General features: G+C 45.5%; 1 protein-coding gene across 2 annotated transcripts; it reads left to right on the forward strand.

The window, feature by feature from the left end:
• The first annotated feature begins 5,603 nt into the window (after window positions 1-5,603).
• On the forward strand, window positions 5,604-21,164 carry CMAS (cytidine monophosphate N-acetylneuraminic acid synthetase). 2 transcript variants are annotated; one of them, XM_040967660.1, is made up of 9 exons: window positions 5,604-5,920; window positions 12,299-12,441; window positions 12,593-12,748; window positions 15,817-15,950; window positions 17,160-17,254; window positions 17,629-17,800; window positions 18,271-18,424; window positions 19,632-19,798; window positions 20,393-21,164. In XM_040967660.1, exons 1-9 carry the CDS (start codon window positions 5,661-5,663, stop codon window positions 20,408-20,410), a joined length of 1,299 nt encoding a protein of 432 aa, XP_040823594.1. In that variant the 5' UTR covers window positions 5,604-5,660; the 3' UTR covers window positions 20,411-21,164. The 2 variants fall into 2 exon arrangements, with proteins under 2 accessions (XP_040823594.1, XP_040823588.1); XM_040967654.1 differs by lacking the exon at window positions 20,393-21,164 and having other exon boundaries at window positions 5,605-5,920; window positions 19,632-20,234.
• Window positions 21,165-27,326: the final 6,162 nt, after the last annotated feature.

The raw sequence follows: 27,326 nt of genomic DNA on the forward strand, positions 1-27,326 counted from the left end.
GGCCCCACCTGCAGAACCCGGGCCTCTTCATCAGGAACACCGAGCTCACTCCTGGAAGCCAACACCCACAGGTTCTAAGCATTAGCATCTCAGCTGCTTCTGCAAATCCCAACACCTCCAGGAACGCGGACATCACTGAAGACAGCAAAACCTAATACGATTTCTGTCAATCATCCCCAAACACGATTCAGTTTCCAACTAACCACTGTAACCTAAGTGGTTACATGGAAAAGTCCTCCAAGTCCTTGAGCCTACTGTACTTGCAGGTCAAGATGTAAATAAAACTTCCTCGAACTTTGATATAAAAAATAGTTGGACATTCTCCATCCTTCCCAGCTCCTACGAGGACTCTTGGGAGACTTGCATTTCTCCTGTCCATTTCTTTTTTGGTAGCATTCCCAGCCCCATTCCACCTGCTCAATGGGGCCCTGACACTGCATGGCCCTGACTCAGATCTGGTCCAGACAGAGGTGATGTGGGAGCAGGTTACAGCAGTGGGCAAGAGGCCACAGCAGGTGTTTCCAATGTAGCACAGCTGAGCATGGGAAACACCTTAAAGCGCTCCAATTCCAGTTCATCCACAACGTGACTTTCAGCTTCTTTACCCAAAGGGTCTCTCTTGACACCATCCTTAAAAACAAAACCTTCAGTTACCTTTTACTGTAGTGAACTATTTTGCTATTACATAAATATTTCAACAACTTCACTTACGGGACCCTCGTTATCTGCAATTTGCTGTGTTAAATGTTTTTGTTTTTGTTTTTTTTAATGCATTGCCATTCTGTCCACAAAGCAACCTCATGATGTAGTCAGTAGGACGGATGGAAAAAATTTAGTCTCACAGAAGAGAAGTCATTTTCCCAAGGTCAGTTTACAAACAAATGAGAAAGGATCTGAAAGCACAGACCACTGAGCCTGAGGCTTGTGGAGGAAACAATGTTTTCTGCTGAATCCTTTATCAAGATCTGCAGAACTCTGCCCACATTCTGGCTGTGGGAGAAACGGACATTGTGTTAACTAGGGCACCCATACTTCTGGCTTCCTCCCAGGGGCACAGACTCCTACACACGGGAAAGAAGCAACAAACACAACCCGGTCACATTCTGTGCACAGCAGGGACAGGGCAAGCAGGCTGGCACCTCTCTGGGTGACGTCTGTGATAGCCCCTTTGGATAACCCCCTCTGTCTCCAGCCTCTTCATCCCCAACCAGGGCTCCTTCAGCAACAGGGCTGGCCCAGCCAGACGTTTGCCACCATAAGCCTGTGGAGCTATTTTTCATAACACTCACCTCTTAAATACAATAGCACATAATAAGGTATTCTTCCTCACACAGTGTAATCACAGCATTTGATATGACCGGTCACATCTTCCTCCTCACAGCAGCTTGCTCTGGGTCTCAGGCTTCCACACTGCTTGTCCTCTTGCAGTCTATCTCAGTCTCTGGCTGACTTCACATTCCTTTTTCTGTCTTTTTTATTTTTATTTCTTTACAGATTTATTTATTTTTTATTGAAAAAGCTGATATACAGAAAGAAGGAGAGACAAAGATCTTCTCTGTGCTCGTTCAATCCCCAAGTAGCCGTAACAGATAGAACTGAACTGATCCAAAGCCAGGAGCCAGACACTTCTTCCTTGTCTCCCACGTGGGTGCAGGATCCCAAGGCTTTAGGCCATCCTCCACTGCTTTCCCAGGCCACAAGCAAGGGAGCTGGATGGGAAGCGGGGCGGTTGAGACATGAACCGGTGGCCATATAGGATTCCCGGCACATGCAAAGTCAGGATTTAGCCACTCAGCCATCTTCTCAGACCCCTCTTTATTTTGTTCATCTACATGGTAGAGACCCCCAGGGCTCAATCTCAGGACTTCTTTTCTACCAGTTTTCCATCTTACCCCATCTCCTATAGCACCTTCTGTATCTACCACTGTCTTGTAGCATGGAATGGTGCCCAGAGGGTTAGGACTCCAATTCTATTTCCATCCTAGATGTCTGTCATGAACTCTAAGCCAAAATAGCCAAAAGACAATTTTTATACCCTTTTATATGATCTATATAATATAATTTTATACCTATTTATATCATAATGTGAGGAGTTAGGCCAACAGGCTCCCCTCTTCTGTCCCCCGGGGAAAGACAATCAGGTGTTTCTTACTGATGACTGAAACTGCCACCTGCTAATCAAAAAGATCCGACATTTTGCCCCATTCCCCGAACATGAAAACACTGATGGTTAGAGAACTCAGTGGCGCCCACACCCAAGCAGAGCTAGACAAGATCCGTGTCAGAACACACCACAAAGCACACAACTCAAGTGCTTAGCCACTGATGATGAGTTAGGCATAACCCGCCTTCATTGGCCAGGTCAGCATTATTTCTCAACTTTCATCTCTCCCAAGTTGGATCAACATGGTAATGTTTGTTAACTAGTCAGAAACCATGACCGCTCTACAAGACACATAGAAAAAGCTAGGGAGATCCCTGACGTATGAAACTGTGTAGAAGAACTGATCCGTTGCTATGCCCTCTAGAAGTGCCCAGTACCCCGACCTTGAGGAACTGCTGCCTGGGGACCCATCCTGGCAAACAGGAGTCTCTGTTTCTCAATAAAATCCACTTTCACTTGCTTTACTCAGCCGTCTTTATTGAGCCATGATTCTTCATTGTTATAATACAAAGAATTGAGTCTGAACTCCTGAAAAACATAACATGAAACATGACTCCTAATTTTGTCTCCCAAATTTAGCCGTCTGATAGTCTTTCTATTTCAGCTTTACCTACCACTGGTCATGCCAAAGAACTTCGTGCCCTCCCCACCTTTTCCCTTCTCCCTTCCCCTTCCTGTGGTCTGTTGGAGGACCCCATTGGTTACACATTTATGACATATCCAGAATGTGAGCACTTCCCCTCATCTCCAGTGTCAGAAGTCATGAAACCACAATTTGTTGAAAGAATGAAGTGAGTCATCGCAGATCCCTTCCACTGACTGTGACATAACCTTGCCCATGCATTCCTCTCTAGTCCTTAATGTTCCCATTAACCAATCAGTGTCATAGGACTTCAGTCATTGCGACCTACTTAAAGCTCCTCAATTTATACTGTTTTATTCCTCTGTGCTCCTCCCAGTGCTGTTGCCTCAGTCTAGAACATTCTTTCAAGAGTCATCTCAGACATAAGTGTTTGGTACAATGGTTAGGACATTCATCCCTCGTAGGACTGCCAGGATTGAACCAATGCACTCTGCTTTTCCTTCTCTTTCTTCCCTCCCCTCTTCTCTCCTTCCCGCCCTCACTCCCTCTATCTCTCTCTCTCCTCTTCCCTTTCATTCCCCCCAACCCCTCCAACACTAAGAAAGGCCATTGTCAAGTCTAACAAAATAATATGCAACAACACCACCAAAAAACAACACACGAATACAGAATATTTTCTTCTCATAAGATTTTAACTATATTTAAAAATACACGTGGGCAGAGGCTGGGAAAGTGATATGATAAGCAGTTGGTAAAGTTTGTACTATGAACCATGAACTGTTCTGGATTGCAAAACCACAAAGAAGGAACAGTCCCTCCCCTGAGGAGTCTGCAGGCCTGCAGCTTTTATAGACAGCTCTGGAACTATATGAGACAAGCGACAGTGGTGTGACTTGTTCTGTCTCCAGTTTTGAAGACATCAGCATGCTTCAGAACGCAGCCCCCTCAGTCATCAGTGCCCTGTGCACCAAGCCTCAGTGTAACGTGCCAAACAGCAAGTATAGCAACACTGGGAACTGCGGTGGCAGTGGTGTGTGCGAAGAAGTGGGCCTCCTCTCCCGACCCTGGTGTGTGCGAAGAAGCGGGCCTCCTCTCCCCACCCTGGTTGCCAAACGTGAGTCACTGGCTGGCTGGCTCTGCATCTTCCCAGGCCCTCATGGAGGAGCAGGGGTGTGGCAGCAGGTGGACCACCTGACCTGTGGCACTGGGATGGTTCCAGGCACTGTGCTGATGTCCACTCACAGCTCTCCTAATTCAGGGAAGGATGTGGACACACACACGCACACACACACACACACACACACACACACACACACACACACGCGCGCGCGCGCACACACACACACGCGCGCGCACACACACACACACACAGCTACACATACAGCTATGCACGCACAGAGCTACGCACACAGCTAGAGCCACAGAAGCCGTATTCTGCCCCCTTCAGAGGCCCTTGCCCTCTCTGAGAACGAACAACAACTTACTACCTTCCATGTCCTGGTGCACTCTTTCTGCTTCCAGAATACACACCTGCAAAAGTGGTGGAAATCAAGACATGTGCTATGTTAACCTGCTTACAAATCCATAGGAAACATGTGTCTGCGAACCTCTTCACTGGATCGAGAGGGTTGACCGCCACCTTCACGGCTCTTTCTCCTCCCTGTCGTTGTCGGCGATATCATCAGCCCCACGAGATGGCCATTTCAGAGTGGTGGTACCCTCCTGTCTCCCTCCACCCACCTGCTCTAAAACATCAGGTTCACAAGATCCTGAGCACCTAGAAACGCAAAAGCCTTTTTTCCCAGAAATCTCCAGAAAGGAGTCCAACAGGCCCTGCAGCCTGCAGACAACAGGCCCTGTTGACATCTTATCGCAGAGACAACAGCTGCATGCAGAAAGATGAAGTAACTTAGGTGGGCTCAGTAGAGGACATGGATAAAAACCTTACCAAGAATTCCTACTAGAAAAAAAGTATTTAGCAGATGATAAAAAAAATTTAAAACATGGTGCCAGTATTGTGGCTTAGGAAGCTAAGCCTCTACCTGTAACCTCTAAGGGCACCAATTCAAGCTCCAGCTGCTCTACTTTTAATCCAGCTCCCCGCTAATGCACCTGGGAAAGTAATGGAGGCTGGCCCAAGTTCCTGGGCCACTGCACCACATTGGAGATCCAGAAGAAGTCCTTGGTTCCTCCGTTTAAGCCTGGTCCCCTCTCTAACTCTGCCTTGTAAGTAAATAAATTGATAAATCTCTGACAAACTTAAACATAAAAGGGCAACAGGTGTGCGGTACGATACAGAGGCACAGGGAAGCTGACTGCCAAGCCTGACACCTGCGTAGATGGAGCTGGAGGCATAGGTGTGGAGACAGTAGACGCCCATAGGGAAAGACAAGCTTCTAAAAGTATTGCCTTGAAAGTGCCTGTAGGACACTTGCACGAGCTAACGTCTTTTATAAAAAGCAAATTTTCCATGAGCCTAGGATAAAGATGCATATGTCCGAAATACAAGGTTAAAACATAAATTTGACTTGAATCAGGGTGTGTCCAGATGTGCCGCAGGAAACCCATTACCATTCTTAATTGCAGAAATTCTTTAGCAAAAAAAAATCAGCGACGTCTCTTGCTTATTTTATACATCTGTAGACGCTATCACGCAAGTAAACTTGGATCATAGCTGCTGGGCTCTGGCCTGGGGTCACCTTATGGGTACCTACCTGCTCGGCCTGCAGCACCCGGGCGAGGCGGCCTGGAACTACAACTCCCGGCGTGCCCTGCGCGGGGGTTTGGCAGGGGGCGGGGCGCGGAGCCGCCGCCGGCGCTAGCGGCCGGGCGGGGATCGGGCGGCGCCGAGCTGAGGTGGCGGGGGACGAGCTCCCGGATGTGGAGAAGCTGGGGAGAAGGCGTGGGAGGAAGATGGACTCGGTGGAGAAGGGGGCCGCCACCTCCGTCTCCAATCCGCGGGGGCGGCCGTCCCGGGGCCGGCCGCCGAAGCTGCAGCGCAACTCCCGGGGCGGCCAAGGCCGAGGGGTGGAGAAGCCCCCGCACCTGGCGGCCCTAGTGCTGGCCCGGGGCGGCAGCAAAGGCATCCCCCTGAAGAACATTAAGCACCTGGCGGGGGTCCCGCTCATTGGCTGGGTCCTGCGTGCAGCCCTGGACTCGGGGGTCTTCCAGAGGTGCGCATGTGCGAGAGTGGGCGGCGCGGCCTGGGCGGGGGTCGGGAGAGAGCCAGCCGGGCTGCTGCAGGAGCTGGGGGAGCTCCCAGGGCCTTGGTGCACCTGCGGGGGGGCGGCGATCGCTTCTGCAAGGGGGTGTCCGGAGCCGAGCGCAGCGCCCTGCGCTGAAGGACTCGGGCTGCTTCCTGGTTTCGGCAGCCGAGACAGTTGTGGTCTGCGCCCTTGAGCGTTTGGTCCCTAAAAGGGAATCGAATTGCCGTGGCTACCTGTCACCTGGAGGCCAGCCCCTACCGACAGGCCTGGGAGCTGGCCTTGCCACTGCTCGGGATGGGGGCTGGTGGATGAGAGAGCTCGCAGGTTCATGAATGGAGTCCGTTGACGGGGCTTCCTAGTTTAAACTCAGCTTGGAGATCTTTTCCTTATCCTCTGAGAAAGAGACTCCAGCTGCTTGCCTGTGAGTCAGCACAATTTGAAAGCTCGCTGCGTGTGTGTGTGTGTGTGTGTGTGTGTGTGTGTGTGTCCTCACACAGGTGGGGGACTGCAGGGTGGCGCGCAGCTGGCTGAGCTGTGATAGACCACTGTCCGCCCCGAGGGCTGTATGCACAGCGCCACATTTAGAGACACTGCCCAGTATGCCAGCTTGGTTGGGAGTTAGCAGCTGATGTCATTCATGGAAGAGGGGAGAGAAAATTCTTTGGGGATGCATTAAACAACACAGAGTTACCCCAGCCTCGTGGCACGCAAAATGTGCCCGTTTCTGTGGAAATTGATGTTTTGATCTTTCAAGAGATGGCTGTTGATGAGACAGGCCGATTACCCATGTTCATATACAAGTAAATGATGTCTGTTGCAAATGGCTTTATTTGACAAAGAAAATGCCAGATACATTCATCTATATGCGTATATAAATTAGCAAGAGGAGCGGGTGCCCACAGATAACACTCCTGTGACAGGAAGTGTGCTGAGGAGAGATAGAGAAGGACTCGGGGCTTGGTTATTCAGCAAACATTTGCAGAGCCCGAATCTCCACTGTACACATCAGAGGGCACATGGAGATGAATGGGACAGGATTCTGGTCCTTGTGTTTGGGTATTTTCACCATCTTGGACTAGGGGAAGACTGAGAACACGAGGGATAAGAGAAGTGGGTGCGTCCAGGCCACAGTAATGGAGTAAAACCCCGTGTTTGTTAAATGAACTAGAGATCAAGGTCGGATTCATAGTACAGGGAGAACAAGAGTCTCATTGACTCTTGGGTTGCTTGGGAATGTCTGGTAACACCTGTCAGCCTGGCGTAACCAGAAGGGTTAGGGCTTCTACCAGATGCAGTCACATTCAAGGAAGAAACTTGATGTTTGTGTTCAGCAAATACGTGTTGACTTACCTGTCTGCTGTGTGATAGGTCTGGCTTTGAGCCCTGGACCAGAGGTCAGAGTTGTAGCCATGGTGTCAGTCCCCATCCTTAGGGAGCTTGCACTGCAATAGAGACATGAAGCATACAAAACATATCTATATATGAGTGAAGCAGTGTGAGTGTTTTTAAGAAGCACACAGTGAGCTAAGAAGTGTCGGAAGCTCTGGGTAGGCTGCGTTGTCACCAAGCACTTGGTCATCCTCAGAACTGCAGAACTCTGCACTGAAGGTGAGCGACTTGAGCACACTGGGGCCTGGTTCCTAGCTGCTCCAGGCTTCACTCCTAGGATGATCCCAGCCCTCCTGCAGGCACCTTTCCAAGAGGCCCAGTTCCATCACCAGAACGTGTGGTTTATGCCCAGATAAGCCTGGGACACGGACGTGGCCCCTGAATCTCCTCCTGCTGCGGTTACTTTAGAGAGCTTTCTGTGACAGAAGCTTTCAATGCCCTTTGAGATGCCAGTTGACCAGACTGGAGTGTTTGCTTAAGCATCTAAGAATCCTCTTGCACTGCCTCCTTCCCAGTCCCATGGGAAGGTGGGGGCCTAATTTTGGTTCTTGTTTCAACTTAAAGGATTGCCCTGACCTGAGGTTGCCTTTCTTCCAGAAAAGCACCAGGTGGCCAATCACAGGGACTCCATCAGTTCTTAGAAAGTCTGTTAGTTTCTGGAACTTTCAAATCCAGCCCACACTGCCATCTTCCTGCTGTAGTTACAGGGTACACCCTGCCAGTCCCACTTTAGTGTCTGGCTTTGTCCTTGACAGCATCCATCACAGCCTTCCAGCTGAAGTCTAGTCAGAAAAAACCATTCTCAGAGCTGTAGCAGAAATCCATTTGCCTTCCTTTGGGTTCCATACTTGTCCTTGAACTAGTCACTGTGGCACTGATGCTTAAAATGGTACACTTAGCCACAGCTGCCACTCGGAGGTTCCCCAAGCCCCCGCTCCCCGCCCCAACCCCACACAATGGAAATGGGTTGTCTCATCAAGAGGAAAATTGGTGTCCCACTCCCAAAAGTGACAGGAAATAGATTCTCATTTTTAATGATTAAAACTCACTTTGACAGAACTGTTCAGAAGGAATCGATGGTCGGCCTTCCCTAAGTGTCACTGTCATTCGATTGTGCGGTTGTATTCTCCCCGCTCATGGCTACCTGCTGTCTGGCATTGTTTCCAGGAACATGGAGTGTAGCTCAGGAGGTGAGAGACTAGCCTTGCCTCAGTCAGAGTGCTTTGTTCCTTTCCAGTGTGATGTGTGGCATTGCAGAGTCCGGAGTCAAGCTGACATGTCAGCTCTGCCATGGGTTGACTGCGTTCGTGACTGAATCACTTCCCCTCTACTGCCGTCTCCACTTCTGGAAACACAACTTGTGTCTACCTACTAGGCTTGCTCACAGGATTAAGTGAGACAGTGTGTGTTCTGCCCTTCAGATGGTACCTGGCACATTGTAGGGTTGTCCTTGTGTTAGAGGGTTTTGTTTGTTTTTACAATTTTCAAGTCTTCCTTGGGCTGCGACAGTTTGATGGCAAAACAGCCATCTGCAAAATTCTTCCCCTCATCAGCATTCTTTGACATGGCAGAGTTCAAAGAAGTACGCCTTGATCCTGTTTTAGTAGCCAGTGAACTTTTCCCCCCCCTCTAAAATGCTGCATAGTAAATGTTTTAGACTTTGCAGACCACGTGATCTGTGTCACAGCCCCTCACCTCTGCAGGGTTATGTTGTCAAAGTGGCCACAGAAGTGCACAAATGAGGAAGTATGGCTGAGGTGAGAACCAGGTGGACCTGGGGTACCCCACACCATGTAAAAATCTTGTGGGTATATCCAGTGTAGAATAATTTTATTTATTTTTCAATGTAGAATAATTTATAAAAATATTAGGTGCACACAGGCAGAAAGAGCTTCTGTCTGCTGTTCACTCCCCAAATGTGTGCAATGACCAAGGCTGGGCCCGGCTGAAGCCAGGATCCAGGAACTCAACCCAGGTCTTGCACACAGATGAAAAAGCCATGAGCACCACCTCTCCGGGTAGTGGAGCCCATTTGCGCCTTCTGGTGTTGGCTCAGCCTTACTGCAGCTGCACTTTGAAGTGTTCTTGCCTCTCCTCTTTTCAGAAAATATCTATTTTAGGAAGGAAATGAAGAAAATTGCAGCTGTGCGATTCGTGTTTCCAGGGTAAAGTACCTTGAGGAGTGTTTAGTTTGTTTAAACTTGGGACCTGACTTAATTGAGGCATATTTTTCTGGCCTCCACAGAATCAAAATTAATAATACTTTGCTTAATAGCTAGGATAGCTAATATTCAAGGGAAAAAATCATTTTCTATTAGTAAAGAATTTTTGCAAGGGCTGACCTTGTAAGAACTTGGTTTTCCATAGTGATTCAGAGTTTTGAAGTGGACTTCCAGACAGATTGATTTTTACGATCTTGCATAATGTACTCGTCAAAAGCAAATTCTCATTCTTTCTGGTGCATATGTTTATCATTAATGAAAGGTCTGTGCTGCTGTTGTCCCTAGCAGGGCAGTTTGTGATAGGAAATAACCATCAGGGTCACCCCCTCCCCCGTTGGCATTCCTGTTCCTCCTGTTAGATGGCATATGACTTCACTTGGGAACGAAGCCATGGGTGTTCAACCTTGACATTCACGCCACCTGATTGGTAATCTTATTAAGCTTGTGTGTTCACTTGCTCATTCTTTTTTCTTCTGTCCGTCTCATCGGGTGACTCCGAAACTGAAAGAAAATGATCTGCTCAGTGGACTGGCTTGCTCACTGCAGTGACGGTCGACAGCGAGCGTGCTGGTTTCATATTTTTGTATCCATAGTGCCCCTGCCTTACCTGATATCCAGTCAGACATTTGGCCTTTTCAAGATCTCAAGGCAGCACTTTGGGTTTACTTCTGGCTGATTCGGTGTGAGGATTAAAAGAGACAACGTACACGTTCTTTTATTACCATTCTTATTGTGGTCTTTTTAATTGCTGGCATTTATTAAGTATTTATGCTGTGGTGAGCAGTTCATATTTAGTCCAGGTGATAACTGTGTGGTGCCCAGGAGTATCACCTCCTAAATTGTAGTGAAAGTGGAGGCTCACGGGGATTCTGAATTTCTCCGGGTAGTAGGTGTTGGAGTGGGTTTTGAGCTTCTTCCCTCTGAGCCCATTCTCTAACTAGTCCCAATTTCACACATTTGTTGTGCAGGTACAGCCTGTGCACCTTGTTTATAGCAGGCACCATAAACATTCTTTGTGAAAAGGAAGGCATATTAAGAGCATGGTCATTTAGTCGGCTCCTCACCTTTCTTGCTGTGATGCTTATCAAGGGAACTACATTGCTGCTTTGGCCTCCATCCCTTGTCCAAAGGCCAAGAGTTTCTCAAGAAAATGAACTGCGTTGTAGGCACAGCTGCATCCTCAGGATAGGAAACAGTGCTTGGGACAGAATCAGCACTGAGTGAGCCAATGAATGAAATCAAAGAGGATGAAAGAAAATCAGACCTCTTCCAGAACTTTTTAAAAACTGACCTGTATAAAACGCTTCCCAAAGATGAGTGAACTCTCTGATGCTGAATTTTTATTGCAGAAAAGAAGGACAATATTTTAGTGATTTGCTTGAGTTAACGGGTAGGTTAGATGTGGAAGGCCCATATCTTTTGCTGTGACTCACTGCACTTTACCGTATGTTCATCATCATGCCACTTCTCTGTTGTTACATGCTCTGAGTTTCCATTGCCACTTCATTTTTTTCCATAGCATTGACCATGCCATTTCCCCAGTGAAACATGTTAAAACTCTGTCAGATTTCAACATGGAAGCAGACAGGGGTTGCCATGTTCCGCCTTGCATAGTGGCCTGAGTAGGTAGCCAAAGACTCCTGATCCCTAGCCCATGCACTGTCTTGTTGTCCAGACGCCCTTAAATCATTGCGTTGTCATTACTGACTATATCCCTTGATTTAAATCTTCTGACAAGTATTAATACGTGCAATTCAGATATCAGAAAATTTTCTCTAGTTTCTTTTCACCTCCACAAATGAGCACAGACAGACGAAACATTTCGTTCTTCTTGCCCTCAGTAGATGTTGACTAAGTGGGATTCATAAAGAGACCACGAGTCATTAAAACATCTTTGCATAATATCACTGTTGGAGCATTATGGGTAGAGGAATGTTCACACCTGTTTGTGGCAGTAGGAATTTGTGGAAGTTCAGCAGACAAAAATGTCAGCAGAGACGGTCTCTCTCCCCAACAGCATTTTGCTCTTCGTCATCGTGTGAAGTTTAAATGGGCAGCTGTGTAAACTGTGATTCATCCTGTGCTAAGTCAGACTCTCCAGAGCCAATCAGGTTGTGTACTGACTGCAGGTCTGTTAACAGTGGCCGTCACCCTGTGATTCTTTATTGGAATGTCTATATTCCTGTTGTCCGTTGCTTATAAAAAGAGGTGGATCATCACAATAAGTTCAGACTTGGGCACCTTTGCTCCCTCCCAAGCTTGAAGCTTTCAGCTCTAGAGTTTGGCCAAGGCGAGTCTTTTTTTTTTTTTTTTTGTAAAAAGCATATTGAAGTACTGGATTTAAAGTTTTGGATTTGGGTGGGAAATAAGCAGCAGGAGTTTCCTGATGATCCTTTAGACTTGACTTATAATGCAGTTTTGCTTAATATAGCAATGATCTTAAAAACACCAAGTATCTTTTTTGTAGTTTCAAAAAACTTTCTAGGACTACATAAATAATAATTATGTAGATAACTATACGATACATTAACTATATGTAAGTGAAGTATATCTAGGGCTGCATTTTTATTCAGACATTATATAAAATTTATCTCAACTTTGTATAAGGCTGTGAATCTTGGGCATAATATCAGTGGTACAAAAACTCTTCTAACAAGGAACTACAGAGCCTCCCTTTTTACCATTGGTAGCTTCTTCTAGTGATTTCACCGTTAATTTCTTCTTTTCTCAACAGTGTATGGGTTTCAACAGACCATGATGAAATCGAGAATGTGGCCAAGCAGTTCGGTGCCCAAGTGCATCGAAGAAGTTCCGAAACCTCCAAAGACAGCTCTACCTCACTAGATGCCATCGTAGAATTTCTTAGTTACCACAATGGTATGATTTTGATTACTAGCTCCTTTAAAGTCTTATGCCATTTCCAGCTTGCGTATCATCTCACAAAACTTGCTTTTACACCTGAAGACCTGACTATGGCTGGCAAGGAACTTCATTTTGCTGTCTTTTTTATTTCTTTTGTCTTCTTCAGAGGTTGACATTGTTGGAAACATTCAAGCTACATCTCCATGTTTACACCCCACTGATCTTCAAAAAGTGGCAGAGATGATTCGAGAAAAAGGATACGACTCCGTCTTCTCTGTTGTGAGGCGCCATCAGTTCCGATGGAGTGAGATTCAGAAAGGAGGTAATCTGTTAGCGTTCATGTGAACTCCTTTATTCAGTCACTTTTTTTTTTGGAATATAAATGCTCTTTACGAATTAACAGAGTGGAAAGGATTGAGAACATTCAATTCATTACAGCAGAAGGCAGTAGCATTTATAATTCGTTCTGAATCCTGTGATTGACACGCGACAGTGAGACCACACCCACTCTGCTTTATTCCTGACAAAGCAACTTTCTTATGCTCTCTCTGCTTGCCCTTTGAGGGGGAGGGCTAACGAAACCAGAGGAAGTGATTTAAAGATGGATGAAAAGGTTTTTGTAGATCAAATAGGTTGTGTTTGTTCTGGGCTTGTTTGATAAACTCGCTGCGTGTCATGTGAGAAGACCTCCACTGGGGAGTTCTCGAGAACCTCAAAAGGGAAACTGTCCAGTCACTTCCCCCAGCTTGTCACCCCACATATCCAGCAGAAGGGTTCTGTAAGGTTAGCAGGAGCCTGATTTCTAGCCAGGTAAGCTTGCACAGTACATACTAAAGACTGGATCACTCACTGATAGATTAACATGTAAGGTGCTTGGGAAGAGGCAGTGCGGTTTCTGACAGTTGTTGCGTTTAGGACAGCTGCTTTGTCTCTGACATGTGTGACTTACACACCAAGGCAGGTGCACGTGCTCCCGGAGGAGGGGAGGCAACCCGAGAGCCAAGAGGATGGAGAGACTGCTGTGATTTCTTGTTCCAGTCTTGAAAATTTAGTTGTTATCAGCACCAATAAAATATCAATGAAGGTATTATGCATAGATGTCATTCAGTAAACTTGTTCTGAATGTTTTCACCAAATCTCAGAAATAAAATGTAGGAAAAATCTATTAAATCTTAAAAACTTTTACTTTCCCATTTTTGACCAGTGCAAAGACACAGCTTCCATCTACTGGCTCACTCCTCAAATTACATTCAGTTTTATTTGGTGCCTTCTTTCAGATGCTGTTTTGCTAATCAGTAATGTGGATTTGAGATGTTTTTTCACAGAACTCATTCTCTATTGAAATCCTGCCATCTTCCTATTTTTGAATCGCTTCCTCTAATTTATCATATTTATGATAGCTGTTTGAAAGTCCCTGATTATAAATTTTGACATCCGATCCATTTCTGTGTATTCCTAGGACTGTCTCTTGATTCTGAATCACATATTTCTGCTTTTCCCTAAGCCTCCTACTTGATCGCATGCCTGACATAAAGCCTGGGACCTGTATTTTCATTAAGGAAAGCATACATTTTTTTCTGTCAGGCAGATAGGATGAGGAACTAATTACTTTTTAATTTAAGATTTATTTGATTTATATGAATGACAGAGTTACAAACAGAAAGAAGGAGAAACATATCTCTTCATGTGCTGATTTGCTCTCCAAATGGCCACCACAGCCAAAGCTGGACCAGGCTGCAGCCTGAAGCTGGGATACATCCCAGTCTCCCACGTGGTGCAAGGGCCCATCGTCCCCTGCTTTCCCAGGCACATTAGTAAGCAACTTAATATAGTATGCCACAGTGCTACCTGGGGGCTAATCACTTTGATCCAGATAGGATTTGGACTGGACTGAATCTTTCATTTCTGTTGACCTGCTAGTGTAGGTATCTGCAGATTTAACTCTCAGCCATTGTTGACACTCACCCAGCCCGCTGTTGCTAGCACATTAATTGAAGGATCTCACCCTGGCTTTTAGCCCATCCCTGGCTGACAATACTGAGGCACACTCGGTGGAAAGCCTGTAGCGGTATCATTGGATGGAAAGAAGTAGCTCTGCTCTGTGTTTAGGAATCCTGCCATTAAAAGCTCTGCTTTCTCCTCTCACCAGCAGAACCCGGCTGCCTGTGACAAAGCTTGGGCTTTGTCTCACCCCGCAGGAGGCAGCCGCTGGACTGGCCCCTGTCCTCCCTTCTCCTGAGCTGTTCATTCCCGGCTCGGCCGCTACATTGCACTCTGCAGCGGAGGGGAGGGAGTTGTGTTCCCTGAGGTCTCCCCAGTACCTGCAAACTGCACTACTGCAGCTGCTCCCTCCCAGCCTGTCTCAAACATCTCATGGGATGAAACAGAATGGCTTGGTGAGGGACAGAAGTAGAGACCAGTGATAAACAGAAGAGAGGCAAGGTTCCGTAGAATGACTAGCTATTAAAGTCACATCCACTCACACAGATTTGAGAGAAATTCAGTGTACAGGCAGGAGAATCACCATAAACCAATGGCAGCAGCGTTGTTTATCGCATCACATTATGCTCATTTATGTCGATAGTTCTGGGCTTTCACTACCAAACATAATAAGTAAGTAGTGTTATGATTATGTCTTATGTATTTTCAAATTACTGGTAAGAACATATAATTTATTAGCATATCCGTAAAGCTGCAATAATTGAGTGGGGAAAATATAGTTTTCTGTAAGAATTCTATGAAACCCAAGGAGACAGCACACGTTTCTATAGACGCGTTGAGAAGTAGATTGGAGGGCTCAGATATCGAATATGTTCAGTTGTTTTGAAAGTACTTTAAAGTTACCTTTACATATGCATAAAACATTAATATAATTTGCACCTTAACTATTCCAAATTCCTTTGTAAAATAATTTTCTGTTATTAACTCTTGGAAAGCAAAGGTATAGTATCAAAATTATTAGAAAATTTTGTTTCCTTAAAGTAGATTCTAGTTATCTAAATATGGAAATGTTCTACATCCTGAACTCACTCTTGAAAGATATAATTGACTTGGGGGACGCAGAGAGAGCGAGCTCCCACTGGCTGGATCACTCCTCGAATGCCCATACTGGCCAGCGCTGGGCCAGGCATGCCAGGAGCCCAGATCTCGCTCTCCAGATTCCCAGATGGGTGTCAGGAAGCACCACCTGCTGTCCCCACAGTGCACCCTGGAGGAAGCTAGGAGCAGAGCCAGCCTGAACCCAGGCACTGCCATGTAACAGCTGGCATCATAGCCACTAGGCCAGACACACCCACCCCCGAGTTCATTCTGACTTGCTTTAGTAAAACATCCTAAACGAACGTTCTCTGCTCAAATCAATGTGGACTCATAGAGACTTTTTGCTTTCAGTTCGTGAAGTGACAGAGCCTCTAAATTTGAATCCAGCTAAACGGCCTCGTCGACAAGACTGGGATGGAGAATTATATGAAAATGGCTCATTTTATTTTGCTAAAAGACATTTGATAGAGATGGGCTACTTACAGGTTCGTGCCTTCATTTTGCAAAATCCTTTCAAATCTTTTTGTGTGTATACTTTGAGTTCCAGGGAAGAAGTAGGGTGTAGTTACTGCTGTTGACTTATTTAATACTTAGCAGGTAGCAAGGACGCTCTGCAGTGCTTAACAATAGGTTATCTCATGTCATCTACTTAGCTGCTGAATCAAGTGTACACTCCTATCTCGGGCTTACAAGGAAACGTCAATACTGAGAGATGACATCCTTGGCTCAAGGCAAAAACAGCTAGTAAATGATATTACACTTGGCATCAAGTCCTTACTGCTCAAAAAAAAAAAGCATACAGAAAAGAAAGAAAACCTCCACATTCAGTAGCAAAAAATTTGATGTGACTCATGCTCCAAAGGATAGAGAAAAATGTTTTCCTAGTCTTCAAGGCAGTGTGTCAGCCAAGAGCCGATTGGCTGGGTAGTCAAGGTTCAGTACTCAGCAGCCCTGGCTTGGCTGCTACAGATACAGCTCTCCCCTGTAGAGGGCGCTGTGGTCTAACGCTGGCCTAAAGTTTGGAGGAAAGTGGCATTGCCAGTAAAACTGGCTGTGAAGAGACTGAGCCTTCTGAAAAAATGTTTTTCAGCAACTGGTCAGGCTCTTCAAACCATTACTCTCCTAAAAGGCCTTTCCCTCCCCACCTCCCTCACTCTGGAATTGGGAGGCTGACTCTGCCTGTGCCCAGCTCTGGCCTGAACCACCGCAGTCCACTCTCATTTAGAGCTCGGGGAATCTGAGATGACCTGTGCGACAGAGGCTGCGACTGTTGCTCCCTCCTGTCTTGCTCGTTAGTTGCAAACTGAAAACGTGCATGCTGTTTGTGGACTATGATGGGAGAGACTTGGGGAAAAGAAGGGCAGTATAAAAGATTGGCAGAAAAAGCCTTTGTAGTCAGAGCACTAGAGGGTGGGTGTTATTTCTGCCTTTTTTCTCAGTCTGAAAATAGAAGTTTACTTTAAGAAGAATGGGAATCTATACTGTATAGCTATAATCTGAAAAAATGTTAAGGTTTTTTGATGAGTGTGGGCTTTCTGTTAAATAATTGTTTGTTGTATGTCAGGTATTTTATCGGGAGATTCAGTTTTCTTAAGCTGTAGAAATGAGTTCATTGTTCTGTATTGTAATTAAGTTTTTGATGTCTGAATGCACGTTGCAACGGCACTCACGCATGGCATTTGTACCATCTTTAGGGTGGAAAAATGGCATACTACGAAATGCGAGCTGAGCATAGTGTGGATATTGATGTGGATATTGATTGGCCTATTGCAGAGCAAAGAGTGTTAAGGTAAAAAAGAGAAGACTCGGAGGAGGACTTGCGCTAGGGCCCAGCATCATTTTTCGCCACTTATGTTTAATTGTCCTTCTGACTTCTGGTATTCCGAATGTCTTAGGCTCTCCCTAACTAGTTGCTCATGTAGGGAATGTGTGGGTGGAAGATATACCTTCAGGTGGCTTCTTCAGCTCACTGAGCAACAGATGGTCCAGTCTGAAGCCACACTGAGTGGGATTCTGGCACTAGGTTGAAGTGGATGTGAATTTGAAGAGCGAGGCTGAAGAGAACTGCAGAGAGAATGCGTGAGGGTTCACTGGGGTGCTGCAGGTGAGAAGGAATGGTTTATGTTGCACGTGTGCTCACACTTCTGCTTTAATTTCTTTTAGATTTGGTTATTTTGGCAAAGAGAAGCTGAAGGAGATAAAACTTCTGGTTTGCAATATTGATGGGTGTCTCACTAATGGCCACATTTATGTATCAGGAGATCAAAAAGAAATAATATCCTATGATGTAAAAGATGCCATTGGGATAAGTTTGTTAAAGAAAAGTGGTATCGAGGTATGTGCTGACTAAATAAAGCCACATTTTCAAGAATATGCAAGGAATTAAGAAACTGATTAGCTTCTGTGAATCCCTAAATTATAGCATGTATACCCCTAGAGAATCATCATATGACCTAGTTAGGTGAGTAAATTCAGGAATGTGTCAGATAGAAAGTGATGTTTCTGACCATTCAGTAAGTCAAACGCAATGCTCTTAAATAAAAGCTAGCTAGTATCTCTCACACTGCCTTGCACCAAGCCTTTCCATTGGAGAAGACAATTTCTCCTTTACTGAATGAATAGAAATAAATCCAGCTTTGTCTTAAAACATCATCACGCTGAAATGGCAGTCAATTTTTACTGAATTTCTCCTTTAAAAGAGCAATACTACTCATTTGTGACTTGGATTATTTCTAGGGGTTTTTTTTTTTTTGGTTATGAAAGATTTCTTTCATTTTTTTTTTTTTTCCTTTTTTTTCCTTCTAGGTGAGGCTCATTTCAGAGAGGGCCTGTTCGAAGCAGACACTGTCATCTTTAAAACTGGATTGCAAAATGGAAGTGAGCGTTTCAGACAAGCTGGCAGTGGTGGACGAGTGGCGCAGAGAAATGGGCCTGTGCTGGAAGGAAGTGGCCTATCTCGGTCTGTGTCTTTTCCTGCTGTCCCAGGGAGATCAGTCAGGGCTTTCCTACTCTTTCTTCCTTTTCCCCTTTCTCCCTCCTTCCTTCTCTTTCTTTCCATAGATAAATAAGACAGAGAACCCCCCTAAATTGGCATAAGTCTGGAGAAATGGGAACTTCCTCTGCTGACCAAAATATTAAACTGGGCCAGCCTTTCTGGGGGTGAGCGTGGTGGGCAGCACCAGGTGTGGTCCAGAGAATGGTGACCACGGACAGCCCCAGTCTGCTGGGGGGGGGTCAGTGAGCTGGGCAGTCAAGAATGCCCACACAGCGTCCTCAGGGAATTCGGTGCAAGCATGTGTTATGAAAAACCTGCATGCATTTCAGTTTGTTTTTTGTTTTGCTTCATTTTGGGGGAGTGGTTTTTTTTTTTAACACCCAAACAATCTTTTCACTGCATTTTGCAGGAGTTTCTGAAGTAAACTCCCCTCTTGCCACGGGCTAGCGTAGAGATCACTGAAATGATCTGGGTAAAGCCAAGTTTCCAGCTACTCAGAAAAGGTCAACTTGAGCAGGCAGTTTTGAGACAATGGAAGGCATGCACATGGGTATGAAGTAATTAGATGGCAGTAAGGAATTATTGTTGCTTCTGTGCATTTGATGCTATCGTGTCCTCCTAAAACTGAACGTTTACCAAAGATGAATGCTAAAGATTAGTCTTTGTGTAAACTGTCACGTCTTGGAATTAACTCCCCTCCCTCTCTTATGGAAAATGAAGGAAAGGAAATACAAATGAACAGACCATCTAAAATGTTGGTAACTATTCAGATGAACTAGAGGTTTTTGCATGTTTGAAATTTTCCTTAATAAAGCATTTAAATAATTTGTAGGTCATGTACAGAATTTCTAATTACAGTTATTGATAATTCTAAGCAAAAAGTGTTAGCATCAGAGATTATATTCCATTCTTCCTCTCCAGCTGCTAAGAGTTTCATTTTAGTTCCTTAGGAAAAAAGCAAAAACCCTAAGTTATTATTTTAAAAATATTTTGGTTTTGCTTGATCCAGTCTTGGATTTCTTCTGTGCAGTGACTTCGATGTTAACTCGGGTTACCAGGGTTAGCTGCCTTGGCATGTTGAGATGTTAACTTGGGTTACCAGGTTAGTCACGCACTCTGGAGTTCTCTTCACCTCCTGAGATGCTCAGCCAGGTGTTTTCTGTCCCACCAGGCAACGAAGTGTCCGATGAGGAGTGCCTGAAGCGGGCTGGCCTGAGCGGTGTGCCCGCCGACGCCTGCTCCGCTGCCCAGAAGACCGTCGGCTACATTTGCAAATGCAACGGTGGCCGGGGCGCCATCCGAGAGTTTGCAGAGCACATTTTCTTACTGATGGAAAAGGTGACTAATTCATGCCAAAAATAGAAAATAGTGTCATGTGGGGAAAGAAAGAATGCAGCCTCCGACGGCTACCTTGCTTTTCTTTTTGATTAAGTGCAAGTCCCATGTGGTCATGTTGCAGAGGGTGTGAGTTGGTTTGTGATCTCTCACGAGCTTTTAAAAGCAGATTCTTCTTAAATTATCATTCCAAAAACCTGTGAAATAACTCTGCTCTCCTTTTCTCTTTACGCAAGATGATTCAGTATTTAGAGACTGATTATAATCTTTCTCAGATTTTTAGTAAACGTAAGAACATCACCAAAATTGACTTTGTATTGTACCCTGTAATACTGTGTTTGTGTGCTTTCAATAATGCTGGAATTTTATTTATTGGGGGACAGTGTCCAGTAAGACATGTCCTCCTATTAATTAATAAAATCACATTTCACAAACTTGATGAATGCCCCATGGCTATAACTGAATTTTATCAAGCATTTGCTTTTTTCTTTTAAATACTGACCAGGTGATTTCAGTGAGAAGCAAACCGCTGGGTGTCAAGTGTGAATTACGTAGGTAGTACGTGCACATAAAAACATCCAATACGTTCACCTACAGCCAAGGTTATCGATTTGAAGGACATGGAGTAAACTGTTCAGTCACCTCTGAGATCACAGGTGATTCTGCGCCCTGCACTGTCACAACTGACAGCCGACACGGATCACCCCTAGCTGACTGGATTCCAAGAACAGGGCATCCTCTCATTCATACATCCAGACACTTTCTAATACGTACTCACCCTTTCTCATGGAAATGATGTCTGTGAACCCGCCACGAGAAAGGCTCCAGGCTGCACTGGCACTCAGCTGCTTTCCTACACAGCATTTAGTGGACTTTCACAGATCTGAGTCAGCCTGTACAGGCCAGAAAAAAAGGAAATGTCCCCCTCCTCGGTGTCCCTTACAGCTTGTTCTGGTTTTCTGCTCATCAGGCATTTCCGCTGCTGACTGCATGCTCCTTACGCCGTCAGCTCACACACTGCCCAGAGGTTTTAGGCTCAGTTCTGGCTCTTCCCAGGCTTTCCCCTCAGCCCCAGCACTGCCCCAAGAGTTCTGGTTGCATCTCACACTCTTTGTGTACTCATCCCTTGGTTTTTCCTTTCTGTCTTCAAACACCAAGTCTCAAGTAGTACAACTACTCCAGAGTCCTTACATTTTATCCAATATTACTACATTTGCTCAAAATCTTGTAGTGACTTTCATGCTGACCACAGAGTAAAGCAGGCTTCAGTGCAAGCATTATACACAGCCCATTATTCCCAACCATAGTTCCTGCTGACCCTTCCAGGTCCTTCGACCCCAATAAAGCTTTTCTGTTTGATTCTCCTAAAGTGCTTTTATTGGTATGTTCTTCCCAGGTCTAACCTTGGTCAATGTGAGTCATTCATTCCTCTGAAACCTTCCACCACAAACCTCCCAAAATAATTATGGGGTGTGAGTGTAGTTTCCTCTGGAATGCTGACCACAAACCCAAGTGCAAGAAGACAATTCAGACCTCACTGCTCCTGCACTCCCAGGAGTGGAGAATGTTAGCTCTTCTGACTACATTGTCACACCCTTCTCTACAACAAGAAAAGCTATGCTGAAGAGCCAGTGGCTTTTCTTGTACCTATCCAACGACTGAGGTCACAGGAGGCAGTGGCCACACCTGATCCAGAAGGAATCCCAGTGAGCACCAGAGCAGAAGCTCCTGGATGCTACACACCAGTGGGAGCACGCAGTGATATTGAGGAATTTCTGGAGGCCTCCGTCAGCGCAGTGGGGTGGGTGGGGGGCACGCTTTCAGAAATGGTAATGGGGTCTTCCCAGGAGGGTCTCAGGATCCAAGACACAACTAAGTTGAAACAAGGAACCTTCAAAACCTGAAACAAAGGCCACTGGAGGGGTTTGCAGCTACAAAACAAGGTTAAGTAGAGCCCAACTCCCATCAAGATTCCTACAAATCTTTGTCCTGAAGAACTGTGCATCTTCGCACCTTTCCACACTGCCACATACCTGGTCATAACAACACCAACAATCAACTACAAGACACAGCAAGGGATGAGAGCAAGCCGACCCCGGAGCGACAGATGCCGGCCTCATCAGGCAGGGAATGTAAAAGGCTAAGATTTGATCTAAAAGGATGTGTTCACGTTAACAACATTCAAGACAAGATGGCTAATGCAAGTATTAACAATAACAGACGATGACAAAGAGTGTAACATAATAGGATTGTGAGGGACTTCCAGAAGATCATGGAAAATGTCAATTATCTTTAATATCATTTTTCATGAATATTTTGTGCTATGCTCTCAGAAGGAAACATGCAGAAAAAGTCTTAAATAACAAAGAAATAATAACAAAGAACTAACCAAAACTGATGATAGATGTCAAACTATAGAGCAAGGAATCAAAGAACATCAAATATCAAAGGAATAAAATGCAGATTCCACAACCATGATCAAACTGCAGCAAATCAAAGACAAAAAACTCTGAGAGAACTAACAGGGACCACAAAAAAAAAAAAAGTGGAATAAGGATATTCATGATAGCAGACTGCTGTTCAGAAACCAAGCAAGAACAATGCATGAGAGCTCGCAAACTTGGTGGGAGGCGGGAGACTAAATTTCTATATCCAATAAATGTTTCCTTTCAAAGTTAGAAAGACTTCCTCAGGCAAGCTGAAGAATTTCATCACTGATCAGCCTGGCCGATGAAATAATCTTAAATTCTCTGGGAAGAAGCGAGATGATGTCATTAGAATTCACACTGACATGAAGCACACGAGTGGAAGAACAGAAGGGGACGAGTGTGTGGCCAGCACCTCTGCAGGAGATGCCCACATCCAGCGTCAGGGGGTCAGGCTACATATCCAGCTACTCTGCCTTACATCCTGCTTGTTGCTAAAGCGCCAGAGAAAGCAGTGGAAGACGGCCCAAGCGCAGGACCCACCACCTGCATGGAATTCCATCCTGGTATCAATCTGCCCAGCACCAGCTGATGCAGTCATGTGGAAAGTGAACTAGAGGATGGAGGAGGCCTTCTTGTCTCTCTGCCTTTCACATAAAGATAAAATGTTAAAAACTACTTTAAAAAATACTTTAGGGCCTGATGCAGTAGCCTAATGGCTAAAGTCCTCACCTTGCATGCACCAGGATTCCATATGGGTGCTGGTTTGTTTCCCAGCTGCTCCACTTCCTTTTTAGCTCCCTGCTTGTGCCCTGGAAAAGCAGTTGAAGATGGCTCAGAGCCTTGGGACCCTGTGCCTGCGTGGGAGACCTGGAAGAAGCTCCTGGCTGCTTCTGATCAGCTCAGCTTGGCCATTGTGGCCACTTGGGAAGGGAACCAGCAGATGGAAGATCTTTCCCTCCATATCTCCTCTGTAAATTTGACTTTCTAATAAAAGAAAATAAATCTTTAAAAAATTATTTTAAAGTGAGGATGGTGCCATGCCGTGGTAGGCTGACCCTCCACTTGGAAGTGCCAGACCTCCACGTGGGTATGAGTCGCTGCTGTCCCTGCGGCTCCACTTCTCATCCAGCTCCCTGTTTATGGCCTGGGAAAGCAGTGGAGGATGGCCCAAACTGTTGAGACCCTGCACCCACATTGGTGACCTGGAGGAAGCGCCTGGCTCCTGGCTCCTGGCTTCTGATCAGCTCACCTCTGAGCATTGCGACCATTTGGGCAGCAGATCAGTGGATGAAAACCCTTGGAGAATTCCGTTAGTAATGTATTTTGGTTTACTTTGATTTTTGCTGAGGACTCAATTTAGCCATGAAGTATCTAGTATGATATAGATACAGCAGTATTTTCTGAAAATAAAAATACAAATAAGTCACAAGTATACCACTTAGGGTGGCGGTCAAACACCACGGCATGGGATGAGATGAGTCTGAAGAGGTACAGGGTTTTGTGCATTATTATCATGAATTTTTACTTTATTCAGAGAATAATGGTAGAGAGAGAAAAAGTTCCCTTCCCCCTTTAAAAAAAAAAAAAAAGCCAGGAAATCTAGAAAAAGCTTTTCTGGTGGAGGAGAAATCTGAGCTAGACCTAATTGCACTGGCAACAAAGGAGAATGCAAAGAAGGAAGCTAACGTGGTGTATTCAGAAAGGCAGAGGCCATTCTTACAGGAGCGACAGAATCTAGAAAGTAGTGGTAAGAAGTGAGACAAAGGCACAGGACCAAAGTTGAGTGACCTTTGAAATGAGATGCTTGATCCCTGGATTGACCTTGAACGACCAATTTCCTCCCTACTCAGTCTGTGCTATCCCCACCTTAGTTGTCTACTTTGTACTTCCTGTTCCCATGTCATCACTTGCAGTGGTCCCATGCCGCTGGAATTCTGTTCTGCATCCCTCCTACACACTGCTCTGATGGTGGAATCGACAGAGGGCAGACCCTTTGTTTTCCTCTCCATCCCCCAACACGTTAAGCCTGTTCTTCCATCACAGCCCTGAGTTTGAGGTTTCATTATCTTGCTGTGTGTTTTTAAGCTCCGAACAGTTCAAAAAGCCTATCTTGTCACTGGCGTGTTGCCTCAAGGAGTGGACACCGTGAGAGGCCTGCAGGTCATCCTGGATGTGGAGGACTTGACTCCATAGCCGCAAGGGTGCTGTCTGCAGAGAAGGCCCCTCACCTGCCTGCCCTCTTTGAAACTGACTCACCCAAGCTTCCTGCCTTCCTGCCTCTTCCTGGGGTAGCAGGATAGATGCAAGAGGTTAAAAGTCCTGCTCCAGGGCCCACAAAGGGTCCACGGCGAATGTCCTGACTCCCTGGGGGATAAGTAGCCTCAGCTCAGGCCTGCGGGGAGTCTGCACAGGAGTGCATTTCTGCCCTCTCCCCATTCCTCCTCCCATCTGTCCCTTTGGCAGCTGTGATTCCAAGAGCTTCCCTTCACGATCAGCCCCTCGACAGCTAGCTTCACTCTACAGTTCACTTCTTCACCAGGACATCAAGAAATGGTTCTTGACATGGTAAGTGAACGCACAAAATGCATGATGTTGCGATGGCTTCCAGCTAAGTTACTGCTATTTAAACTGCCAAGGTTAGCATGTTAATGGCTTCCTATTATATACATTGTCATACAGGACTTTCTTGAAGGTTTCTTAAAGCTGTTATTTGTACCCACTTGTAGCATAACAGTTAGGCCACTATTTGCAATGTCAACCTTCTATATTGAAGCACCATTAGAGTTCTAACCACTTGCTTTTGATCCCACCCCTTGCTAAGACACCCTAGGGGCAGTAGGTGATGGTTCAGGTGCTTGGGTCCCTACTGCACATGTGGGAAACCCAGGCAGAGTTCCTGGGTCCTGGCTTCTATCTGATTTTCTCTGCCCATTGCTGCCATTTGGGGAGTGAACTAGAAGGTGAGATCCCAAACTCTGCCCCACCGTGTGTGTGCATTTTTTTTTGTTTGCTTGTTTATTTTGTTTGTTTATTCTACTTGAGGAAGAGAGAGATCTCCCATCTGCTGGTTTATTCCCCGAATACCTGTACATTAAGTACTGGGCCACTCTAAGCTGCAAACTAGAAGTCAGGAGCTCTATCCCCTTGGGGACAAGGATGCAGCTAGCTCAGCCATCACCTGTTGCCTCCAAGAGCACACAGGAGCAGGTAGCTGGAACCAGGATTGGAGCAAGGACTCAAACTCACATGCTGGCATAGCACGCAGATATTCTAAGCAGAGGCTTATTCACTGTACCAGATCCCTACCTCTCGTGAATTCTTCAAAGTCTCTGATATACTCCCTCGTGTCTGCCCTTTTGTTTGTGTACCACACACACTGATTAAAAAAAACAAAACAAAACAAAACACGCTTTCTCCAAGAATAGCATTTTTAGAAGTATGTCACCTTTGATAACTTGCTGCTCTTGTCTACCTGAACGGGCTGGGGAAATTCAGCAGTTAAAAGCACTGCTAAGGAATTCAGGTTTGCTCATATTTCACGACTGATGTCCTTAGTGCAGTACCATTGCATGCCTCCTCCTGAACTACTCTCAAAAGTCTAAGTCTGCAGTAGTATTTGAATACCAAGAAAACTACTTTATCAACTGTTATGAATTAATGCTAATGCAAAGAGACAGATGGAGAGAGATCTCCACATTGCCCATTCATTCCCCAAATGTGTGCAGCACCCCAAGACTGGGCCAGGCCAAAGCTAAAAAGCTCAGCCTGGGTTGCCCACATGGGTAGTCAGGAACTAAGCACTTTTGAAACAACTTACTGTTAGTAGGGTGCACACCAGCAGGAAACTGGCAGAATCAGGTGTGCAGTTGGGACATGGACCCTAGCCACTATGCTCACTGCCAACTCCTCAGTATTTTTTTCAATCTCAGCAATTGACATTTTGGCCACTAGGAGTCATCACAGTCCTACTTTAACAATGTGGCGTTGCACTGGCTGGAAATGACATATAGCTTGGTGAGATTTAATATCTTTTCATTGTTTAAACATCACGTATCAAACATCAATATCCGTTATGAGAAATCCTTCAGAAACAATGTCAGTATTTTCAAGCCTTCCTTCCCAGAGTACATGGAAGTCAAATTTTCTTCCAATGTGTTTACTTGAGTGTTCAATGTTGAGCTTTAGTGATTGTGGAATACATAGGGGAAGGCTGAGGCGGAATAACGAAAGGTCAGCATTTGATGCTGATGCCTTAGTAGAAGACTGGTGCCAGGAGAAGGGAGAGACGAATTCCCAGAGCCAGCCAGCTCTGATGCCTGCTCACCTGCAGCCATACAAGAGGTTTCTCTACCTTTTAGTCCCCATAACCACCATGCACTGTACCATACATGCAGAAATGAGGCAGAAAGGTTAGTGACTACCCCAAGATATAAGACAGAACATCCCAGGCAGCAGATGAGCCACTGCTGAGGGCATGGGCGGTGCTCCTCCAGCAGGGAGCTCTCAGCCCCCTCATCCAAGTCTCTCGGTGTTCATCCAAGTCTTCATCCAAGACTGGGCTAGCCGAGGAAACGAGGGAAAACAGTGCAAGTTTAGTGGGATAGGAGGACAGGACTTGGAGTGCCACTTATGGTCAGCCATTCAGGGCAGTCAGTGACCAGCATGAGCAGTTGCTGACCATCACTTTAAGTAAAAGTCGTTGCTCTGCACCAAGGGCACTAAGCGCGGCTCCAGTAACCCTAACCAGAGGCATGCCTGGCATAGCATCCCACAGTCCATGCCTCAGTAAATTCAAAAAGATGAAAATCATATCATGTATCTTTTCTGAACACCCTGGAATGAAGTTGGAAATCAATAACTCAAGAAGCTCTAGGATATATGCACCTCAAGGACCTAGAGAAACAACAAATCAAATTCAAAGCTAATAGAAATGAACAAAATTAGACACACAAAAAATCAGAAAACTATAGACCAATATCCCTGATGAAAATAGATGCAAAAATCCTCAACAAAATACTTGCTAATAAAATCTAACAACACATCAGAAATATCATTCACTTGCATGAGTGGTTTTATCTCTGATAGATAGGGATGATTCAACA

This window comes from Ochotona curzoniae, unplaced genomic scaffold, assembly GCF_017591425.1.
Source record: "Ochotona curzoniae isolate NIBS_2020 unplaced genomic scaffold, NIBS_Ocur_1.0 contig_1482, whole genome shotgun sequence".
Taxonomy (NCBI): domain Eukaryota; kingdom Metazoa; phylum Chordata; class Mammalia; order Lagomorpha; family Ochotonidae; genus Ochotona; species Ochotona curzoniae.

Bases quoted from the DNA above. Each gene is read 5' to 3' on its own strand.
- CMAS (XM_040967654.1), top strand. From the start codon at position 5,661: ATGGACTCGGTGGAGAAGGGGGCCGCCACCTCCGTCTCCAATCCGCGG. The intron at 17,255-17,628 runs GTAAAAAAGAGA...AATTTCTTTTAG, and splicing joins GCAGAGCAAAGAGTGTTAAG to ATTTGGTTATTTTGGCAAAG. The intron at 18,425-19,631 runs GTCTGTGTCTTT...CTGTCCCACCAG, and splicing joins GAAGGAAGTGGCCTATCTCG to GCAACGAAGTGTCCGATGAG.